The 18,710-nt window shown below is 38.4% G+C and overlaps 1 protein-coding gene across 2 annotated transcripts in view; it reads left to right on the top strand.

The window, feature by feature from the left end:
* Window positions 1-18,128, top strand: part of LOC128634626 (uncharacterized) — a 35,082-nt gene extending 16,954 nt beyond the window's left edge. Inside the window, exons 1-5 of one of the 2 annotated variants that reach the window (XM_053685325.1) lie at window positions 9,218-9,705; window positions 10,775-10,918; window positions 13,801-13,929; window positions 15,650-16,628; window positions 17,441-18,128. In XM_053685325.1, the coding sequence (XP_053541300.1) occupies window positions 9,688-9,705; window positions 10,775-10,918; window positions 13,801-13,929; window positions 15,650-16,628; window positions 17,441-17,601 (1,431 nt within the window). In that variant the 5' untranslated portion in view covers window positions 9,218-9,687 and the 3' untranslated portion in view covers window positions 17,602-18,128. Of the gene's footprint in view, window positions 1-9,217; window positions 9,706-10,774; window positions 10,919-13,800; window positions 13,930-15,649; window positions 16,629-17,440 lie in introns of those variants that run through there. The other variant, XM_053685326.1, reaches the window with a different exon arrangement.
* The last annotated feature ends 582 nt before the right edge of the window (window positions 18,129-18,710 follow it).

The raw sequence follows: 18,710 nt of genomic DNA, 5'->3' as shown, positions 1-18,710 counted from the left end.
GTCAAAATATTTTGAGACTTTCAATAAAATATTTGTCGGAGCTGTGGTTTTCCTCTGCCTCCTCGTGTTCTTGTTCTCCTACGGCCGTATGTATCAGGAAGCCCGGAAGATGCAGCAACCATTCCGGCAGGACAATGCCCGTGCCAGATGTACCATCTTTTTCTACTTTGTCATCTTTTTGCTTCAGTTGATTCCAAGCACAATTAAATTGATCACTATGTGTGGCAGGGATGTGGACAATCAGATCTATATGATAATGCTAGTGTTGGTTCCACCATGTATCAACCCACTGGCATATGCCATGAGAAATAAGGAGGTGCGCCAGGCACTGGGGAGTCTTTGTGGGTGGAGAAAGCTTAAAGAGCTATTTTGTCAGTAAGCTGTCTATGTATATACACATAGCAACAGTTCACTGATACCCTTTCTATCTGTAGCATATGTTTTGCAGTCACTTGTGTATTCAGTGACTCTCTCAGTTATATAACTGCAGCCGAGTCTTGTGCGCTGTGTGCGTACTGGGTGATTTCGGCATGCAGTTTGCATGCTTCTAAAAGTAGCTAAGCAAAATATCTCCTTGCTGACTGATTACTTTTGCACTAAGCAGGAAATGCTGCAAATTTCATTTTTTGGCTCAATTACTACTTTAATGTAAACAAATGTAAATTACTGCAATTGTCTTTTGTGTGTGTGTGTGTGTGTGTGTGTGTGACTTTTTGTCTGAATATTTATTGATTTATGAATTCTATCTGGTCATGCCTGGCTTCTAGATTATGGTGATTGTTACTGTTGTGCTCAGACCAGTAAGTTTAGACAAGTAAGCTACAGTAATATAAAACACTCTACCACTATACACAAAATAGATTTGTAACACCACTGTAGTTTAAAAGTTTCTATATCTTTCTTTGCTGTATAATACTTACACTCCACAGCAATTCTTGACTTGACACTTGATTTAAATAAAGATGTAATCTCTTGACCACACCTATTTTCTATATTCTGTTCTTCCTTGTTTTTATAAATTACGAGCTTTGCCTGTGTAACTGGTTCTAGTCTGCGTTGTGTGTTTTATTTTAGTCAAAGACACAGGCGGACGGCAAGTGGGTTGACTTCATTTAATCTCTCTCTCCTCTCTCTCTCCTCTCTCATTCAACCATAACACAAGGGGTGGGGGGGGTGGGGGGGGGGGTCACATGTTGAAACAAAACACACAAAAAAAATCACTCAAAAGAAGGGTAAAACAACAAGAATAATCACAGATAAATAAAATAGCAATATACACACAAATTAACATGAGTACACAAGTATATAAGTGATGATTTAAATAAAGATGAAAAGATGAAATTATATTAATCAGAGCTAAATAAAATCCTACCTCTCCCATTCAACCATAACACGAAAGGGAAGAGGAGCCAAAACAGGAAATTACACAAACCAATGACATCATGACAATTAAAAGGAAAAGCACTCACACAAACAGTCACACCAGGTACACATCTCCTTTTTGTATAATTCTATTTTCCATACCCGTTACACCTGTCCAAACAGAAAATTAAGCAGCTGCCATTTAATCTTTTGCTTCTGATTGTACCCTACCCTAACAATAAAAACATCTGGTGTAAACTTTCCCCCGATTTTACCACACAACAAATCTAACAAATTAAAAAGTGTCTTACACACTCCAAAAAACAATGAAAAATAGTTTCTCTAGATCCACAAAACACACATTTATCATCAGTGTTTGGATTAATGACTGAAATGCATTACCATCCACAGCCCCATATAATATTCTCCATTGTAAATCACCAGATTGTTTTGTAAATGGGGGTTTATACAGTACACTCCACACTGGCTTCATTTCCTCTTTCAACCCTGAAAGTTTGAGGGTTTATTCCTCCACACTGTATCAACCCTCCCATTCAGTGCTCCTTTATTAAAAACCTTCACAAAACATCTATACATCACTTTCTGTTCTACTTCATTCAGCTTTAAATTCTGCAGTCCGTTGAGATCCAACAAAGGACTTGACATGTCTTTTAGATCTGGTGTAATCCCAAGTTTTGGAAATGCGTCCCTTATATCCAGAGTGACTTAACGGAGTCAACAAACAGGAAAAAATAAGGCAAGGCAAGAATTGAGAGCCAGAACCAAGATCAATGACCATGAAGAAAATGACGAACAGGGTACAAACACTGGTACAGTGATAACACTCAATACTTCACAAAGTCAGTGTGTTCAAACAGTCTCTTTATACTGTGGTTGTGAGTGCTATGAATTTGATGCAGGTGTGTGTGATTAGAATGAATGTGAGTGTTCTGGGAAGTGTACTCCATGTTCGTAGGCTGCAGTGCAGGATGGGAAATGTAGTCACTGGTTTGCTGTGACATGACATTATTAGAGACAATTCCTCATTTGTCAGCCTTGTTTTCCACATATCCACTTATAGTTAGCGTGTGGCGAGTTGAGCTCTGACCTCAGAAATTATGCATGAAATTTTTATTAATTATAAACAAAGCATATTTTGGTGAAACAAACCCTCTCCCTCTCTGTGCACAGCTCTTTTTCCCTTTACTTTCAGCTTCTGATTCATGTCATGAACAGTTTCGTTGTTCGTGATGTTGACCACCTCCTACCTCAGCCTGGAGCTAAAATAAAAACATCCTCTGATCAGACAGTCATTAATAATAATAATAATAATAATAATAATAATAACAATGATAATAATAATAATAAAAATAGTACTAGCTCACTTCTTTGGTTTCTTATGTTGGTCCTACAGGCCCTGCACTTCCTTCTTTACATTATCGATCTCGTGGACCTGGTCCTGTATCAAAATTAGCCATGCTTTTAAAAATGCCTACTATTGCAGTGAATTAACAATTTTAGTACAAAGAGCAATCAAGAAAATTCGACAAAAACCCACGTCGGAGGCTCATTAGATAGACAGAGGAAAACGTATTTTAGGCTGAGGAAATACATTCAATAATTGAAGAAATAAACAAACAAATAAATAAATAAATACATTTCATTTGAGCTCAGGACCAATGATTCACTGAACCTTGAAACCCAAACTCTGTGTTAAAGTATAAAAAGCCATTCTGTACAGTGAAGCATAAAGAGGGAAAGTTTGCATATAGTGAGTGTACTTACTTTCATCCTTCAGCTCTCTGTCATATTTCTCCGTTATCAAGGTCAGCGTCTGGTGGCGAAAGACATTCTGTTCCTCCTTCTCAGTTTTCAGAACCTACAGTGAGATAGATACCATTTGTATTGAATTATTAATCAACATGTAATAATTATTTGTCCTCATTTGATACCTGTTACTCAAGAATACGTTCAAATCCTCACATGAAACTGAATTATATGGCTGTCTAAAATCACACAATACATGCTATACTCTTACACTACTCATTATGTATTATGTACACCAACACACATCAAGTCAAAATTCTACAGTACATCTCACTGAGTTTCTCAATGTCAACACACTCCTCATACCAAAACTAAGCACAGTACATGACAGAGCTTATCTGAATATTTTCACACTGCCTGTGACACAGCTAATGTTTTATATCAACTCATATATCATAAAATAACCATTATCTACTGTCTTATTTTAACTAATGAGGCCTCACAGATAAATGATCAGAACTGAGATCTCATGATCAAACCTGGATTTGGTTTTTCAAAGCCTCAATCTCATGGAGGAAATTCTGCCTGACTTTGTTAATCTTTGTCTTGCACACCAGGTGATTCTCCTTTAGCTTGTCCTCCTGGTTCGCTACCTCTAGTGTACTCTGATCCTGGATGGGTAAACACAGAAAAATTTGACATCCAAGCAAAGGTTTAGGATGAAACTTATCATTCAACTGTGTTACTATAAAATGTTGAGATGGCCTACGTAGAGGAAATCCCAAGGAAACCCACGGAGAGAACATGCATGACTGCACACAGATGGTCACCTGACCTCATTACTGAACCAGGGATCCTGGAGCTCTGAGGTGACAAGGCACCACTGCGAAAGTTACTACTATATAGATCATTCCATCAGTTTCAATGAATGTATAGTTCGTTGCATGTCCTTTTTCTCCAGATAAGCCTTGGTACTACTCAGTATAGTCAACATGCTGCTCCTGGTCAGTGATCCTCCAGATGAGAAGCGAGCCGCCCCCTGAGGCATTCAGCAGGAACTGGTTATCCGGTGTGACGATCTGCACACATGATAAAACATTACTGCCTTGGAACAAATGGAGAATTGGAGAAATCGAAAAAGTCATTAAAATCAACAAGAACAGATATAACCATGGTTAGCGAAATAAATCATTCAGTCAGGAGGAAGTACACACTGCCAAGGAAATGGCACACTTATTGTTCTTTCTCACTTCCATGGCTGTTATTTTCTGATATCAGGATGCTTCTTTGGTCATCATCTCTTACACTGCAGATCATTATCTGTATATAACTATTTCTTCCCAGGTTAGCATAAGCTAACCTCTTTCCAAAACATGTCTTTCATGCATATTTGGGAAGATAGATTTGACAAAAAAAACCCAACAACTGGTAACATAGGTTCAGCCATAAACTAGTTAAACACATAAAGTGATAACTTGGGCTACATCAGGCAAACTAGAACATCGTCGTCTGGAATTGTCGCCAAAGCGCCGATTATTGAAATGTCTTAGCAGACAAGAAGGTAGAAGTTGATTAAGAGTGGGTATGAAATTCAAATAACAAATAAAAAACTTTACATTCAACCAAACATTACTTCCTTTCCTGTGTACTGAATAAAATAAATCATTAGTGCACCAACATGTTAGTGCTAAATACAGTGACCTCACTTTCCTTTTAAAGCTACTTTATCCATCCGTCCATCCGTCCATTTACTATACCACTTATCCTACACAGGGACGTGTGGAGCCTGGAGCCTAGGGGCAGAAGACGGGACACCCTGGATGTGGTGCGACCCATCGTAGGGCACACTTACACACTACGGACAATTAGGAAATGCCAATCAGCCGACAACGCATGTCTTTGGACTGAGGGAGGACACAAGAGTACCATTAGATTCATTAGCCCCCCCCGCCCAAGCAAATCGATATATCAGCCAATATATTTTCTTTTTGATTTCTTTTTTTCATCAATGGTTCGATTCCATCACATCTTAAACATGTTCCTGGGTGGGCACTGGGACCAGGGGGAGTGATCCACACACGACCCAGTTTACTGTTTAAACCTTTTACATTGGTTTTTATTAATGATATTGAGCATTATCATGGTTACAGTTCGGCTGCTCACTCACACACTTGCTGCAGACTCACACACAGTGCAGGACACGGTCATACTCCTCTCCTGGTCTCCAAGGGAAATACTCCCAGATCATTACAAGAGGTGACGCGCAACACAAGGGATCGCACCAAACTGTATCAACCATTCAATTACGTAAGTCGATTTAAGTAAGTCATATTAGATCAGTCTCTAACACAAATTATGAGACCGGTATACCTTGACCAAAAATAACCTTATTCCTATAGATTCTACACCCATTGTTAGTCTAAAATATGCATTACTAGAAAGATGTTTTGGTGGCTTTAAAACAATGTGGAGGGAGTATGCCCAGACCCCAAAAAAAGGGCCCGTGCGCACTTGGGGCCCAAGCGAGGGGAATACATTTTTTATTTTATTTTTCCTTTTTTTTTACATTGCCGAAAATGGGCGGCTATGTCTGGTTGGGCCACAGAAGATTACAAAAAGACGCTCTCCACTTAACGTGTACAGTACTGTAGGCCGTATGGACTGAGGCGCCTGAAAGTAGCCTTAAACATGCTTGATCCGAGTTCAAATCCGTCATTTGCTGAACTCGCTCATCTCCCTTTTCCCATCACATATCAGATCGGAAAGGCATTTATTTTCACTAAAATTTAAGAAAATATTTAATAATAAAGTGTTGATCGGTTAGGGGTAGGTGTAGGGAGGGCTTTATTGTCCCAGTAAGGTGGCATCCATTTAATAATTTTAATAAATATAGTCACTTACACCCTGTTATTACTGCATCCTGTTAATGTACAACAATTCTGAGGTGCAAATAGTATCTGCCACTATTTATATGTATAAATAACATCTAACAACTATTTGCACTTAATGCAAAGAGCTGCTACTTTTATATAGTGTAAATAGAATATATTGCTATTTATTTTCTCTAAGTGTACGTAAATAGCATATTCCTAAGAAAATGCTGCAATTGTCACTTAGTGTAAATAGCCGCTGACTTCATGGTGGATAATGGTGTGTGTTAAATAAATAGGCATAAGTTTAAATATGATAAGAAGATGACAAATTTTATTTCCCTATATACACTCACCGGTCACTTTATTAGGAACACCTGTACACCTGCACATTCATGCAGTTATCTAATCAGCCAATCATGTGGTGGAAGCGCAATGAAAAAAATCATGCAAATACAGGTCAGGAGCTTCAGTTAATATTCACATCAAACATCAGAATAAATGTGACTTTGATTATTACATGGTTGTTGGTGTCAGATGGGGTGGTTTGAGTATTTCAGAAACTGCTGATCTCCTGGGATTTTCCACTAACTACAGCCTCCAGAATGGTGTGAAAAACAACAGACATTGAGTGAGCGACAGTTCGATGTTTGGAAGCGGCTAGTTGATAATAGAGGTCAAAGGAAAATGGCCAGATTGATTTGAGCTGCCAGGAAGGATATATTAACTCAAATAAGCACTCTTTACAAGGATGGTGAGCAGAAAAGCATCTTAGCATGTACAAAATGTTAAACCTTGAGGTGGATGGGCTACAACAACAGAAGACCACATTAGGTTCCACTCCTATCAGCCATGAACAGGAATCTGAGGCTATCAGGGGTACAGACTCACCCAAACTGGACAGTACATTAAATAGAAATCACCTGGTCTTTTTCCAGTCTTCAACCGTCCAGTCAATTTTTGTCAGTTTTTGTGAAACAGCTCACTGTTAGTTTTTAAATGACACAGCCAAGACAACATCTGCTGTAACCCACCACGACTCGTATCTGCTTAAATAACCATTTCACCAATCCAACATTACAAAAAAGATTTTGAAAATACTGTAAATTTCCACACTCTACACTGAACGTAATGTACTTTAGTCCTGCAGTAATTGATGTCACATCATGGCTATGCATTGAAGCATTTACAAAACAAACAACAACAAAAAACGAACCTTAGTAGTTCTACAAGGTGCTTTACACTGCGTCTCATTCACCCGTTCACACACACACACACACACACACACACACACTAATGACAGCAGAGCTGCCATGAAAGGCATTGGGAGCAAATTGAGGTTCAGTGTCTTGCCAACGGATGCTTGTGGCATGTGGAGTCATGTGGGCCAGAAATCGAACCGTCAACCCTGTGATTAGTGAAGAACCCGCTCCATCACCTGAGCCACAGCCAACCCTATAAATACAAATGCGTTTAATGAGATGCAGTTTTGAAAACATCTCTCCTGCTGATTCACTTTCTATGTACCATGGTGTTTAGGCAATCCCTTATCCAATGTAACGGTTATGCATAAAAGTGTTTTTAAAGGCTATAAAATGACTATTAAATTGCTTGTTTGTGATTCATTTTGATTTAAATAAATTACTGATAACTGCAGAAAAGATCCAAACATATTTTAAAAGATTGATGTACTTTAAACTGTCACTTTAACAAATGTACACTTTAAACACTTTAAACACGCCCATAACATATTGAGTGAGAGTGGCCCAAATTAGAGCATGAAGCTCCTGGTGACTTTTATCTGAATATGTTTCACTTAATTACACAGGCCAGTTCACCGTAGTGATTACGCGGACGAAATACACATTAATCACATCTTATTCTATAAAAACTTTTAATAAGACCTCTACTGTTGTTTTACTTACTATATACCTTTGTTCTTAGGTAACCCCTTCACCATGTAATGGCTATGCATTAAAGCTTTGTTGTTGTTGTTGGTTTTTTTTTACATTACCATATGTGTGGCAAAGTGCACCAACATTGCAAAAGTCTGGAAAAGAGGCATATATTTTGAGCTTTGCTTTAATACTAGGTTTTTCCTAAATGTTTTATCTAGTACAGTTTTTGTTAATGATTTTTAATCCAAGGCTTAAAAATTCTGGAATGGATTTTTGCCAGATTCAAATAGTTTCTTTTTCCTGTTTGAAGACTGATTCCTACTTAGTCAATTTACAAATTGACTGAGGAAAACACAGCTGAAACACATCCCTGGGTGTGATTAAATGTCATTTTTTATTAGCATTCAAATTGATCTTTTTCATCAGTTCATCTCGTCCTTCTGATCTCTACAGGATCAGCGATGAAGTATGTACGTTGCAGATCATTTGACAGCTGGTACTCTAATAAGCTTATGTTCATTCACACTGCCACGTAACCAACAACTTGATCAAATTCACCATCTGAGGGTTTTGTTTTTAATTCAAATGATGATGTCTGTCAAAAAGGTTTTCTTGTGGTAAAGGTGGGTTGTCAAGATATACCAACACTGTACTGTGCATAGAAGGGAAGTTTGTCAAGTGGAAATGAAACGTTGTAGCTACCTGAACAAAACCCCATAAATCAAATTTAATATCAATTCATTGTACGACGTGCATTGTATTTTTATGATAAAATGCCATTCTCTCTCGACCACTCGAATGTGTGATATATTGGCCGCAAGCTATGAAATATCGACCAATTGCATCGTGGACTCTGAGTGCAGTGTTATAGACTTAAATTTCCTATTCCAAATCAATTAAGACAATTTGCTAACTCCATAATACAACATTAATCTTTTATTATTTTCCATAATCATTATTTTATTTGTTTGCCCTGTCTTATTTCTCAGAAACATTAACCTCTCAGACCCCATTAAATACACCAGGTAGCATCAGGATTTAGGGGAGAATGTTAGATTAATGGAATACACAGTCAGTGTGTGTGTGTGTGTGTGTGTGTGTGTGTGTGTGTGTGTGTGTGTGTGAGAGAGAGAGAGAGAGAGAGAGAGAGAGAGAGATAGAGAGAGAGAGAGAGAGATTATCATGAGCTGTTTGCATTTTCTACTTTTTTCATAAAATTTATTTTTTTAGAAAGCAAGTGGGGACGAGCTAAACACACACACACACACACACACACACACACACACACACACACACACACACACACACACTGTTAAAATATTGGAAAATGGCTTGTGAAACAAACCTAGACTCAACTTTAAATGTAGCCTGAAAAATGAAAGGAAAATAATTCAAATCATTATCATTGTTATTTGTTTATCTTATTTATTTGTTTATTTATTTATTTTCTAGTCCAGAATGACACAGACCAGTGGGCGGGGCTTGTCGGTTTCTAGGTAATAGTTACAACCGTTAGTTTCCGGAAGTGTAAACCGAGTAGAGGCTTCATATACGCGGATAAACTACAACAAATTCAACCATTTATCTGATTATATATTATATTTATATATTTCATCATCATTATATCAGACTGTAGTATAAACAAGTATTAAGAAGAATACATTTAAGAATAGATTTAATGAGAATGATGGACCTTTAGGTTTTTATCAATCTCCTGAGCTATCGAGAAAAAAAGAAAAGAAAGACAGAAAAAAAAATACCTCAGAAAGTGAAACAAGACAAACTGATAAATGGATCAAAGCTTACAGGTAAAAAAAAACAAAAAACACAAACCTCTGCTTTTTCTTTTCTGAAGTTTAAAAACTAAGCTGGAAAGTTCTATGTTTGAAGCTGGGATAAAGTTGGCTTGATGTTAAATTAAGGGACCGTCTCTCAAGTTACACGTTTATACACGTTTCTAAATTCAGTAGCATTAGAAGAGAATGGCTTACAGTCACAAAACCAACTGTAAAGTGTTCATGTAGGTGTCAGGTATAATGCACACCTTTCAGATATTAAAAAATATTTAACCCTACAATGCATGAACCAAAAAACCTACACGAATGCATAAAGCTGGGTCAAAATGACCCGTATTGAAATTAATAATTTTCTTCACACACAAAAAAGTCCTATTAATGAAAGCATTAAAAGTACTGATAATACATGAATGTTTTAATATTTCAAAGATGTTTATTTGTTTTCTGAATTTTATGTCTGTGAGCTGGCCACCAGATTACTGCCTTGCTGACTCAACCGACATTTTTTAGAGAGAGAGAGAGAGAGAGAGAGAGAGAGAGAGAGAGAGAGTGCGTAAGTGAGAGAGAGTGAGTGAGAGACAGAGTGAGAGAGAGTGCGTGAGTGAGAGGGAGTGAGAGAGAGAGTGTGTGTGAGAGAGAGAGAGTGAGTGAGTGAGTGAGAGAGAGAGTGAGAGAGAGTGAGTGAGAGAGTTAGAGAGAGGGAGAGTGAGTGAGTACGTGAGTGAGAGAGTGAGAGAGAGAGAGAGAGTGAGAGAGTGAGAGAGAGAGTAAGTGAGTGAGAGAGTGAGTGAAAAACTAATTGCTTACTGAGCAGTTTGATAAGATTATTATTATCTTTTTTCAGATTGAATTTAGAATCGTGTTTAACAATGTCGTATGTAACTTTAGAGACGGTCCCTTAATTTCCGCATATCTGCGAATATCGACCGTCCAACATCAAGCCAACTTTATACCTTATATACTTTATACCAGCGCCTTTTAATCTAACAGATGACCGATTCGCACAATCCTAATAACAATAAATCAGTTTATTTAATCAGCTCAGAGAGATTGTTATGAAGAATGTATTTTTTCTTTAAAGAAAAGGGTGATGGAGAGCTATGAGGAGTACCGTTTGAAGAGCCTGGCCCGCGTGCACGCGCAGAGAGGGTGCAGTGCGCGACACGGACACACGGGGGCACAGTCCGCCATCCGCTTCCACGGGAGGCACGCGCTTCTTCCCAGGGTACAACAATAACAACAACATCAACAACAACAATAATAAACTTTTTATTTTTATATAGCGCCTTTAAAGCAGCTTCTCAAGGCATTTTACACAATAAGAAAATAACAAGAAAAAAATACACAGATAAATACAGACTTGAATACAAAATGATTAAAAACAAATAAAGTAGTTTTTAGGTTAAATTTAAAAATACTCAAATTCTGTGCATCTGTAGTATGAGCAGGGAGTGCATTCCAGAGTCTAGGAGCACAGGACGAGAAAGCCCTGTCCCCTACAGATCGAACCGTGTCTATGGGACAGCCAGTAAACCAGCTCCAGAGGAGCGCAAATGACGCTTGGGAGTATATAAAGTTAAAAGTGCAGACAGATACTGAGGGGCCAGTCCATGCAGTGCCTTACATGTGAGCATAAGGATTTTAAAACCAAGGCGAAACCTGACCGGGAGCCAGTGCAAGGACTTCAGTATTGGAGTGATGTGTTCATTTCTCCTGACACCAGTGAGGATCCTAGCAGCCGAATTTTGCACACATTGCAATGTATTTAGTGTGGATTTAGGAACCCCAGCAAGAAGTGCACTGTAGTAATCAATACGAGAAAAACCACAAATGATGAAAGCCTTTCAGTCACAGGAGAAGATAGCATAGGGCAAAGTCTAGTGATATTTCTGAGATGAAAAAATGAATTCTTTACAGTAGATTATACGTGTGGGTCAAAAGACAAACTAGATTTTTTTATTTAGTTTGGAACTCCAAAGCAGAACCGTCTACCTTCAACATTAGTGAATCAGCTATACCAAGAAGATGAGAAGAGAGAATAAGCAAAAAAAAAAAAAACCTGACTGGAGCCAGTGCAAGGACTTCAGTAACCCTAAGTCTTATCACTATTAAGACACAAAACGTTTTGGGGCATCCATGTTTTTATCTCAGAAATACAATGTGAGAGAAAAGAAACATCCACATTTTGACCAGGCTTCGAGTGAATATAAATCTGAGTATCGTCTGCATTGAAGTGATAATTAAGATTACTACAAGCCTAGTGTATTTATTTATTTATTTGTATTTATTTTTTATTTAGATATTTTGTAATGCATTACCAAAATGCATGAATTGTATGATCCTGAATGACAAAATATCACATTAACAATCTAATAACACTGCTCTTTGTGTTACTGTAGAACACAATCTGCATTCACATGTCCTTAAAGTTGTAATAATCTATTTTTTTATTCATTACATGTACAAATAACATGGAAGATATGTAGAGCATGAGAACAACAACAACAACAACACGAAGTCGTGTCCTTATCAAAAGTGTATAAAGTCAGTGAGAAAACCTGTTTTCTGCTCTGAATTCTGGTCCGGAAAGCTTGCGCCTACTGTCAAGTCATTTTACAGACACTACGGATCCCCTCTCAACAACTCAACAACCCCCCACGCCCAATTTTACATAATGTACCTTAAAGATCAAAACACGTGGGGTCGTCTGAGACGCTGATGGGGTCATAGGAGGTTTTTCACCAACCATTATTTATATTGTATTATCTATATTATTTATAGAGTAGTTGAATGCACATAAACCTATTTTTTCCCCCCCAAAATTACTGCTAGAACTGTCACATTATTTAAAATACTAAATCACTTTGAGAAATGAATGCTCCATAAAATGAAATGCACTACATGATCCCACTATTTGCTAGCACTTATTATTATGGGATGCAGGGTTGAGTGGTCTTGTGTGCAATAAATCACTGTAGTGATCTAAATGTAACAGCTTATATGAGACACGTGCTAACTTTAATAATAAATAAATAATAAAATCTGGTTGTGCCACCTTTAGTAACTACGGGGGCAAATACATTTTCACACAGACCTATTTGGTATTGGATAACTTTTTTGCCTCAATAAATAGCATTATCATTTAAAAACTGTGTTTCGTGTTTACTCCGGTTGCCTTTGTTTTATCTTGTATGGAGGAGGAAATGTCCACTAGTGTCCAACGACCACTAGTAATGTGTAGCATCCACCTGGATGATGCGACGGCAGCCATAGTGCAGCAGAACACCCACCACACACCATCTATTAGTGGAGAGGAGAGAGTGAGGTAGCCAATTCAGAGATGGGGATTATTAGGGGGCCGTGATAGAGAAGGGCCAGTGGGGGAATTTCACCAGGACACCATTGTATACCCCTACTTTATTATGATAAGTGTCCTGGGATTTTTAATGACCACAGAGAGTCAGGACCTCAGTTTAACATCTCATCCGAAAGATGGTGCAGTTTTTACAGTATAGTGTCCCCTTAGTTTTCCCCAGGAGGTCTCCCGTCCAGGTACTGGCCAGGCTCAACCCTGCTTAGTTACCAGGCAATAACTGCAGGGAGATATGGTTCTGAAAAAACTTTGTGTGAGATGTACATAAAAACAGAACAAATCAGGATGGGGGAAAATACTTTTGCACAGCACGGTATGTATAGATATACAGAGATATACAGTACATACAGCATATCTATATATAGCAATGCGCCATATCCATCAGGGGGACTTCAGTTAGAGGAGCTGTGTGTGTGTGTTGTCATGGACGTACAGTGATCACATAGATCTTACAATGTTTCGCTGTTATTTAATCATGGTGTTATATGGCAACCCTTATATACAAGATCAACATAGTGAAACAGTTTCTTAAACAAGGTGCCTTATTTCAAAATTACAAAAGATTAATTGTACTTTCCTGCAGTAAATGATGCACATAATGCACATAAACATGCAAAGATTTAGCAATTTATAAAAAGCAACACTTTGTTGCAAATTATTGTGATAAAAACCTATAATGCAGGTGAGTAATTCACTCGGTCTGTGTGTTTTATGTGTGTTTTGTGTGTGTGTAGCTCAGTGAACAGCAGCGTGCCGAGATGGCTGAACAGAGACAGAGGGCAGCGCAGAGAGAGTGTGAGAGACACACACAGACGTTCAGATCTCTGCTCGATCGAGTGCAGGACATCATCAAACACGTACAGGTCATCTCCATACCTCACTCAACACTTACTACTGAACGCACACTAAACCCAGTGTACTGAACTTTCTAAACACACTTTTCCTAAAGTCTGTGGCCTCAGACATTTGTATGGCTTGTAAAACATTCAGGGGACTATGCTTTCCATGCTTCTATGCTTTTTATTGGACAGTTTCACATGCTCAGTACAGTACATGTGCTCAGTGTTACACTCAGCAGGATAGATTATGCACAAACTCAAACTGATGCACTAATTGGTGAGTGTAAGTAACAGATGTGGGATAGTCAGTCCATTTAGTGAGCCATCTGGTGAGAGTCGCCAACATCCATGTTTATGTTTAATGTCCTTAACATACCATACTACTTCCTGGTGTGGTCAGGCATAAACTAGTTCTTCTGGCCTTGAAAAGTTCTCTCTTTTAAGCCCTGATTAAATTTTATAAGCACACACACACACACACACACACACACACACACACACACACACACACACACATATATATATATATATATATATATATATATATATATATATATATATATATATATATATATATATATATATAAAAAAGAGCTATAATTATGGGTCTGTAAAGATTTTTTTTAAAAAACCCATTTAGCTATAAATTCACAAACATAACACAAAGCACTATTCTTTAGTGGCTATTCTTTAGTAGCACATTCTTAAGGATTGTAAGGATTCAAAATGACTTGACACAAGGACTACCTCCACCGATCCACATTTTTCCAACTTGTTCCCCGTTGTGTCCCATTGGCCTAACTTTGCTTTTCCAGGGTAAACAAATGAACCTTGGATCATATAATCAGAATATACCTCACACAATCAGAGTAATGACTACTAACGACTTACAGCAATTAACAACAAGACTAGGCATCTTTCGTTTTGCTGGACCACTATCAATAGCACAGCCGTAGGGGATCTGAGACCTATGTCTGGTTTATATAAATCGTGGATAGTATGGTAGAATTTGATTGGTTTTCCTGTCTTAATATGAAGAACAACAGAGCGACTGTAGCTAGAACAGGCAGTCACAATAATAATGCGTTCACACGATCAGTCCACAAAGCGACAGGTGAGCGAGTGCAGGTTCATTTCCTGTATAACTTTGTGACAAGAGCTGAAACAAATGACGTTTAAGTAAATGGTAAATGGTAACGTATTTATTACTTGGTAAAGCAACACATCCAAATGATAAATTATGTAAATAATTACATTTCTTGGACTAATCCTATGGGGTGTCTTAACTCATGAATTAAACAATGTTCGGCACAAAAACAAAGCGTTTAGGGTTGCAAGGGCTCACACAACTTTACGCACCAGCTATCTTACCTCTTGTCTCTGCTACCACACATAAAGGACTGTATCTCTGACGGAGAACTAAACAAATATGCAACATTTTCCCCTACATTCAACAAATCCCTGCACCTTTATTATGACTGGCTTGTAGTTTGTTCACAAACCATAGCAGCCACAGCAAAACTTGAGAAACAGCGAAGCGTTACTTTTTCCCTGCCTATATTCTGACAGATCCATTTTGTGGGATATCTGGGATATTTGTGGTATAACATGGTAGTGAATTTCCTTGCAACGTTTCTTCACTGACCCACATGTTAGGTGTATACTGCCTCCTACTACACAGATGCGAATTATACCTCCAAATTGTATTTCATGATCTACAATTAACATTTTCTTTCCTTTGCAGTTGCGAAAGGTGCAGGATGATGACGTTTCCCAAGCTGTAGAATCCCCATGTTCCAAAAGAACACAAATAGAGCAGCAGCCACACACCGGCCTCTTCTTAAATAGTACTGCACTGCGGAAGGAGACCCTACGGCTACTGAACAGCCAGATGGAGAGAATGAGGAAAAGAGGAGAGGAAAAAGGAGAGGAAGAGATTCAGCCAGGCTGTATTGGAGGGATTCAAGTAGGAAGTGAGGATTTGAGATATGCAGAGATGCAAAGTGGCAAGAAAAGGGAAAGGGAAGAGCCTGACACTGATAGGGAGAAGGAAGGCTGTCGAACGCTGGAGCATCAACCGGTAATGAAGTGTAGTAACTGCTTGGATTGTAGCTCTGATGTTGATACAACCTCACCTGACTTATCACTGACTGGTCTTTCTATTTGTGCTAGTATAATGGGCTCGTACGCCCAGTTACCGAGTCCACCGGACCACCATTCGTGCAAAATGCTCATCGCCGTTCCCATTAATGAGTCAGAGGTCCATCCTCATCGCTTTAAAAAAACATTTCAAAACTTCAACCGAGGAGCGACAATCTCAGTAGAACAGTCAGCTTTATCAGCATCTTCTGGTGTGGAGTGGAACTGCAGCTGCTCTGACTTAAAAAAGACAAGTTGTAATTTACTCACCTCTTCCACTCCCAGGAGCTTAACGTTGAGCAGACCAACTGGTGTGCTAAACCCAACCCAACCAGAGACCCTTAAAAAAAAGAAAACCCAGAATAACCACTGTACCACCCGTCAGCGCTTCCCTTCAGCTCCGCTCAATCAGTCCTACGATGTGGAGAGTCCGTCCCTGACACTGCTCAGGCCACAGATCAGGTCAGCCTCTGAAGCCTCAGAAACCTTCGTCAGACACAAGCTGGAGCTGGTAAGATGTCCACAGAACAGAATGAACCAGCAGCACCTGGCTGCAGCTGATTTCCTCCAGGATAAAACAGTAGGTTAGTGAGAATTAGAGCAAACACAAAGAAGAGTCTAGTTATGTGCTTGTTGTAGTTTCATGTCACAGATATACATACTGGAGCACAGTCCTTATAAATGAGTGTGTCTCATAGACTTGCAATGATTTTCATAAAATTTGTCACGTCTTTTTCTGTAACACACAGTACATGGCAGAATTTGTAGAATTTTTGTTTTCTGAATAGTATAAAATATATTTTTTTCACGTGGTGGCATGGTGGTGCAGTGGGTACTGTTGCCCCCTCACAGCTCCAGAGCCCCGGGTTGATCCTGGTCTGAACTTGGGTTACTGTGGAGTTCCTCTGTATGCTCCTCTGTATCTATATGCAGGGGTTTCATCTGAGTTCTCCAGTTTTCTCTCACTTCCCAAAAACATGCTGGTGGGTCAATTGGCTTACACTAAATTGGCCTAGGTCTGAATGATTGTGTGAATGTGTGTGCATGGTGCTTATGATGTAACCAGGGTGTATTCCCACCTCGCAGTGTTCTCAAACCTGACAAAGATTAAGCACTTTACACTCATACGTTCACTCTGGTTGCAGCGGTGTATTTGTCTCAGTACAATCAAGTCACCTTACTCGCCTTAACTAGAAACCTAACCCAATCGACCAGTACGGGCGCCATTGCTACGCAGAAATATAGCATAGGACAGAAATTAGTTATTTAAATTGTGAACGCTACTATAAGTGTCGGGTCATTTGTACAGTTAAAGATTATAATTCAGTTACAAATGTTTTCTTTTAAGTACATGTCATTAAATGAATACATTTCCATAACCTGTGTTCTGTTGTAGGTGATGTCCAGGTATTAGACATACCATGTGAGCATCTGAAAGAACAGCACACTCTCCAACTCACAGACATACTTAAAACACAGGACCAAGAGACACAGCACCACCAACAGGTCCCATCCATCACACAACCTTGGATTAAAGACAGCCCACACTTTATATAACATCCTTTTGTAAAATTCTCATTGGAAAAATCAGAGTCAGTGGTGAACACAGGGCAAGCATTTGAATAATTGAATAATGAATATGGAGGGTCTGTTAGATTCTCGTATGCACATGCAGGGCATGTAAAACTGGTTTACCAGGAAAAAGGAGCGAGGGGTATAAGATTGGGGGCTTCTCTGAATTTAGGTATTTATAGAATCAGTACTTCTTGATGAGAGTAAAAATCCAGGCCGTCTGTGCACTTTTCTATTGTCTGATAGAAAATTCTTTGTAAAAATGTCCCAAATAATTGATTATTATTATATAGACAAATGTCCTGGTCTGCAAAAAGGCTTGAATAGAAGAAACAATTTCAAGCTGAGTTTGTTTACATGCATACTAATAACGCAATCACAACTGAATCATTACCAGATTAATCAAGCGATCATGTAAACAGCATAACGGCATGAAAATGGTCAGATATTAGATAAAACTTCCAGATTTTAGCCCAGTAATTGGGGTAAACAGCATACACTATTGGTCAAAAGTTTACACACATTTTCTCCACATTTTAGAATAATAATAAAGTCATCAAAACTCTGGAGTAACACAAATGGAACTATGGGAATTATGTCGTGATAAAAAAAGTATTTTAGCATCTTCAAAGTAGACGCCCTTTTTTCCTAGAATTTCCAGAAATGTATTCTTGGCGTTTTCTCACCCAAATTCTTGAGGAATTTCCCTGAGATGCTTTTTAAACAGTATTAAAGGAGTTCCCACCGACACTGGAGTCTTATCGGCTGCTTTTCCAAAAATTTTGCGCGGAGTCGTTCGTTTTAAAAAAGATTTTTTTGTAAATAAAATATTAGTTTTCTAATGAAAGAAACGAATATGTTGACACAATTATATTTTTTATCTACAACACCGATTTCACACATTTAATCACACACCTTCAGATCAAAAGGTTTTTAAGATCATGAGAAACATTTCAGTCCAGTGTCCACAAACTTTTGACCGGTAGTGTATGTGTACCGTTAATCTGATATCTTTTCTACATTTGTAAAGAACTAGATAGATAGAGAGAGAGGATACAGTAAACACTACAGCTTGAAGAAGTACATTAATGTCA

Source organism: Ictalurus punctatus, chromosome 13, assembly GCF_001660625.3.
Source record: "Ictalurus punctatus breed USDA103 chromosome 13, Coco_2.0, whole genome shotgun sequence".
Taxonomy (NCBI): domain Eukaryota; kingdom Metazoa; phylum Chordata; class Actinopteri; order Siluriformes; family Ictaluridae; genus Ictalurus; species Ictalurus punctatus.
This window is presented reverse-complemented; position numbering and strand designations above follow the sequence as displayed.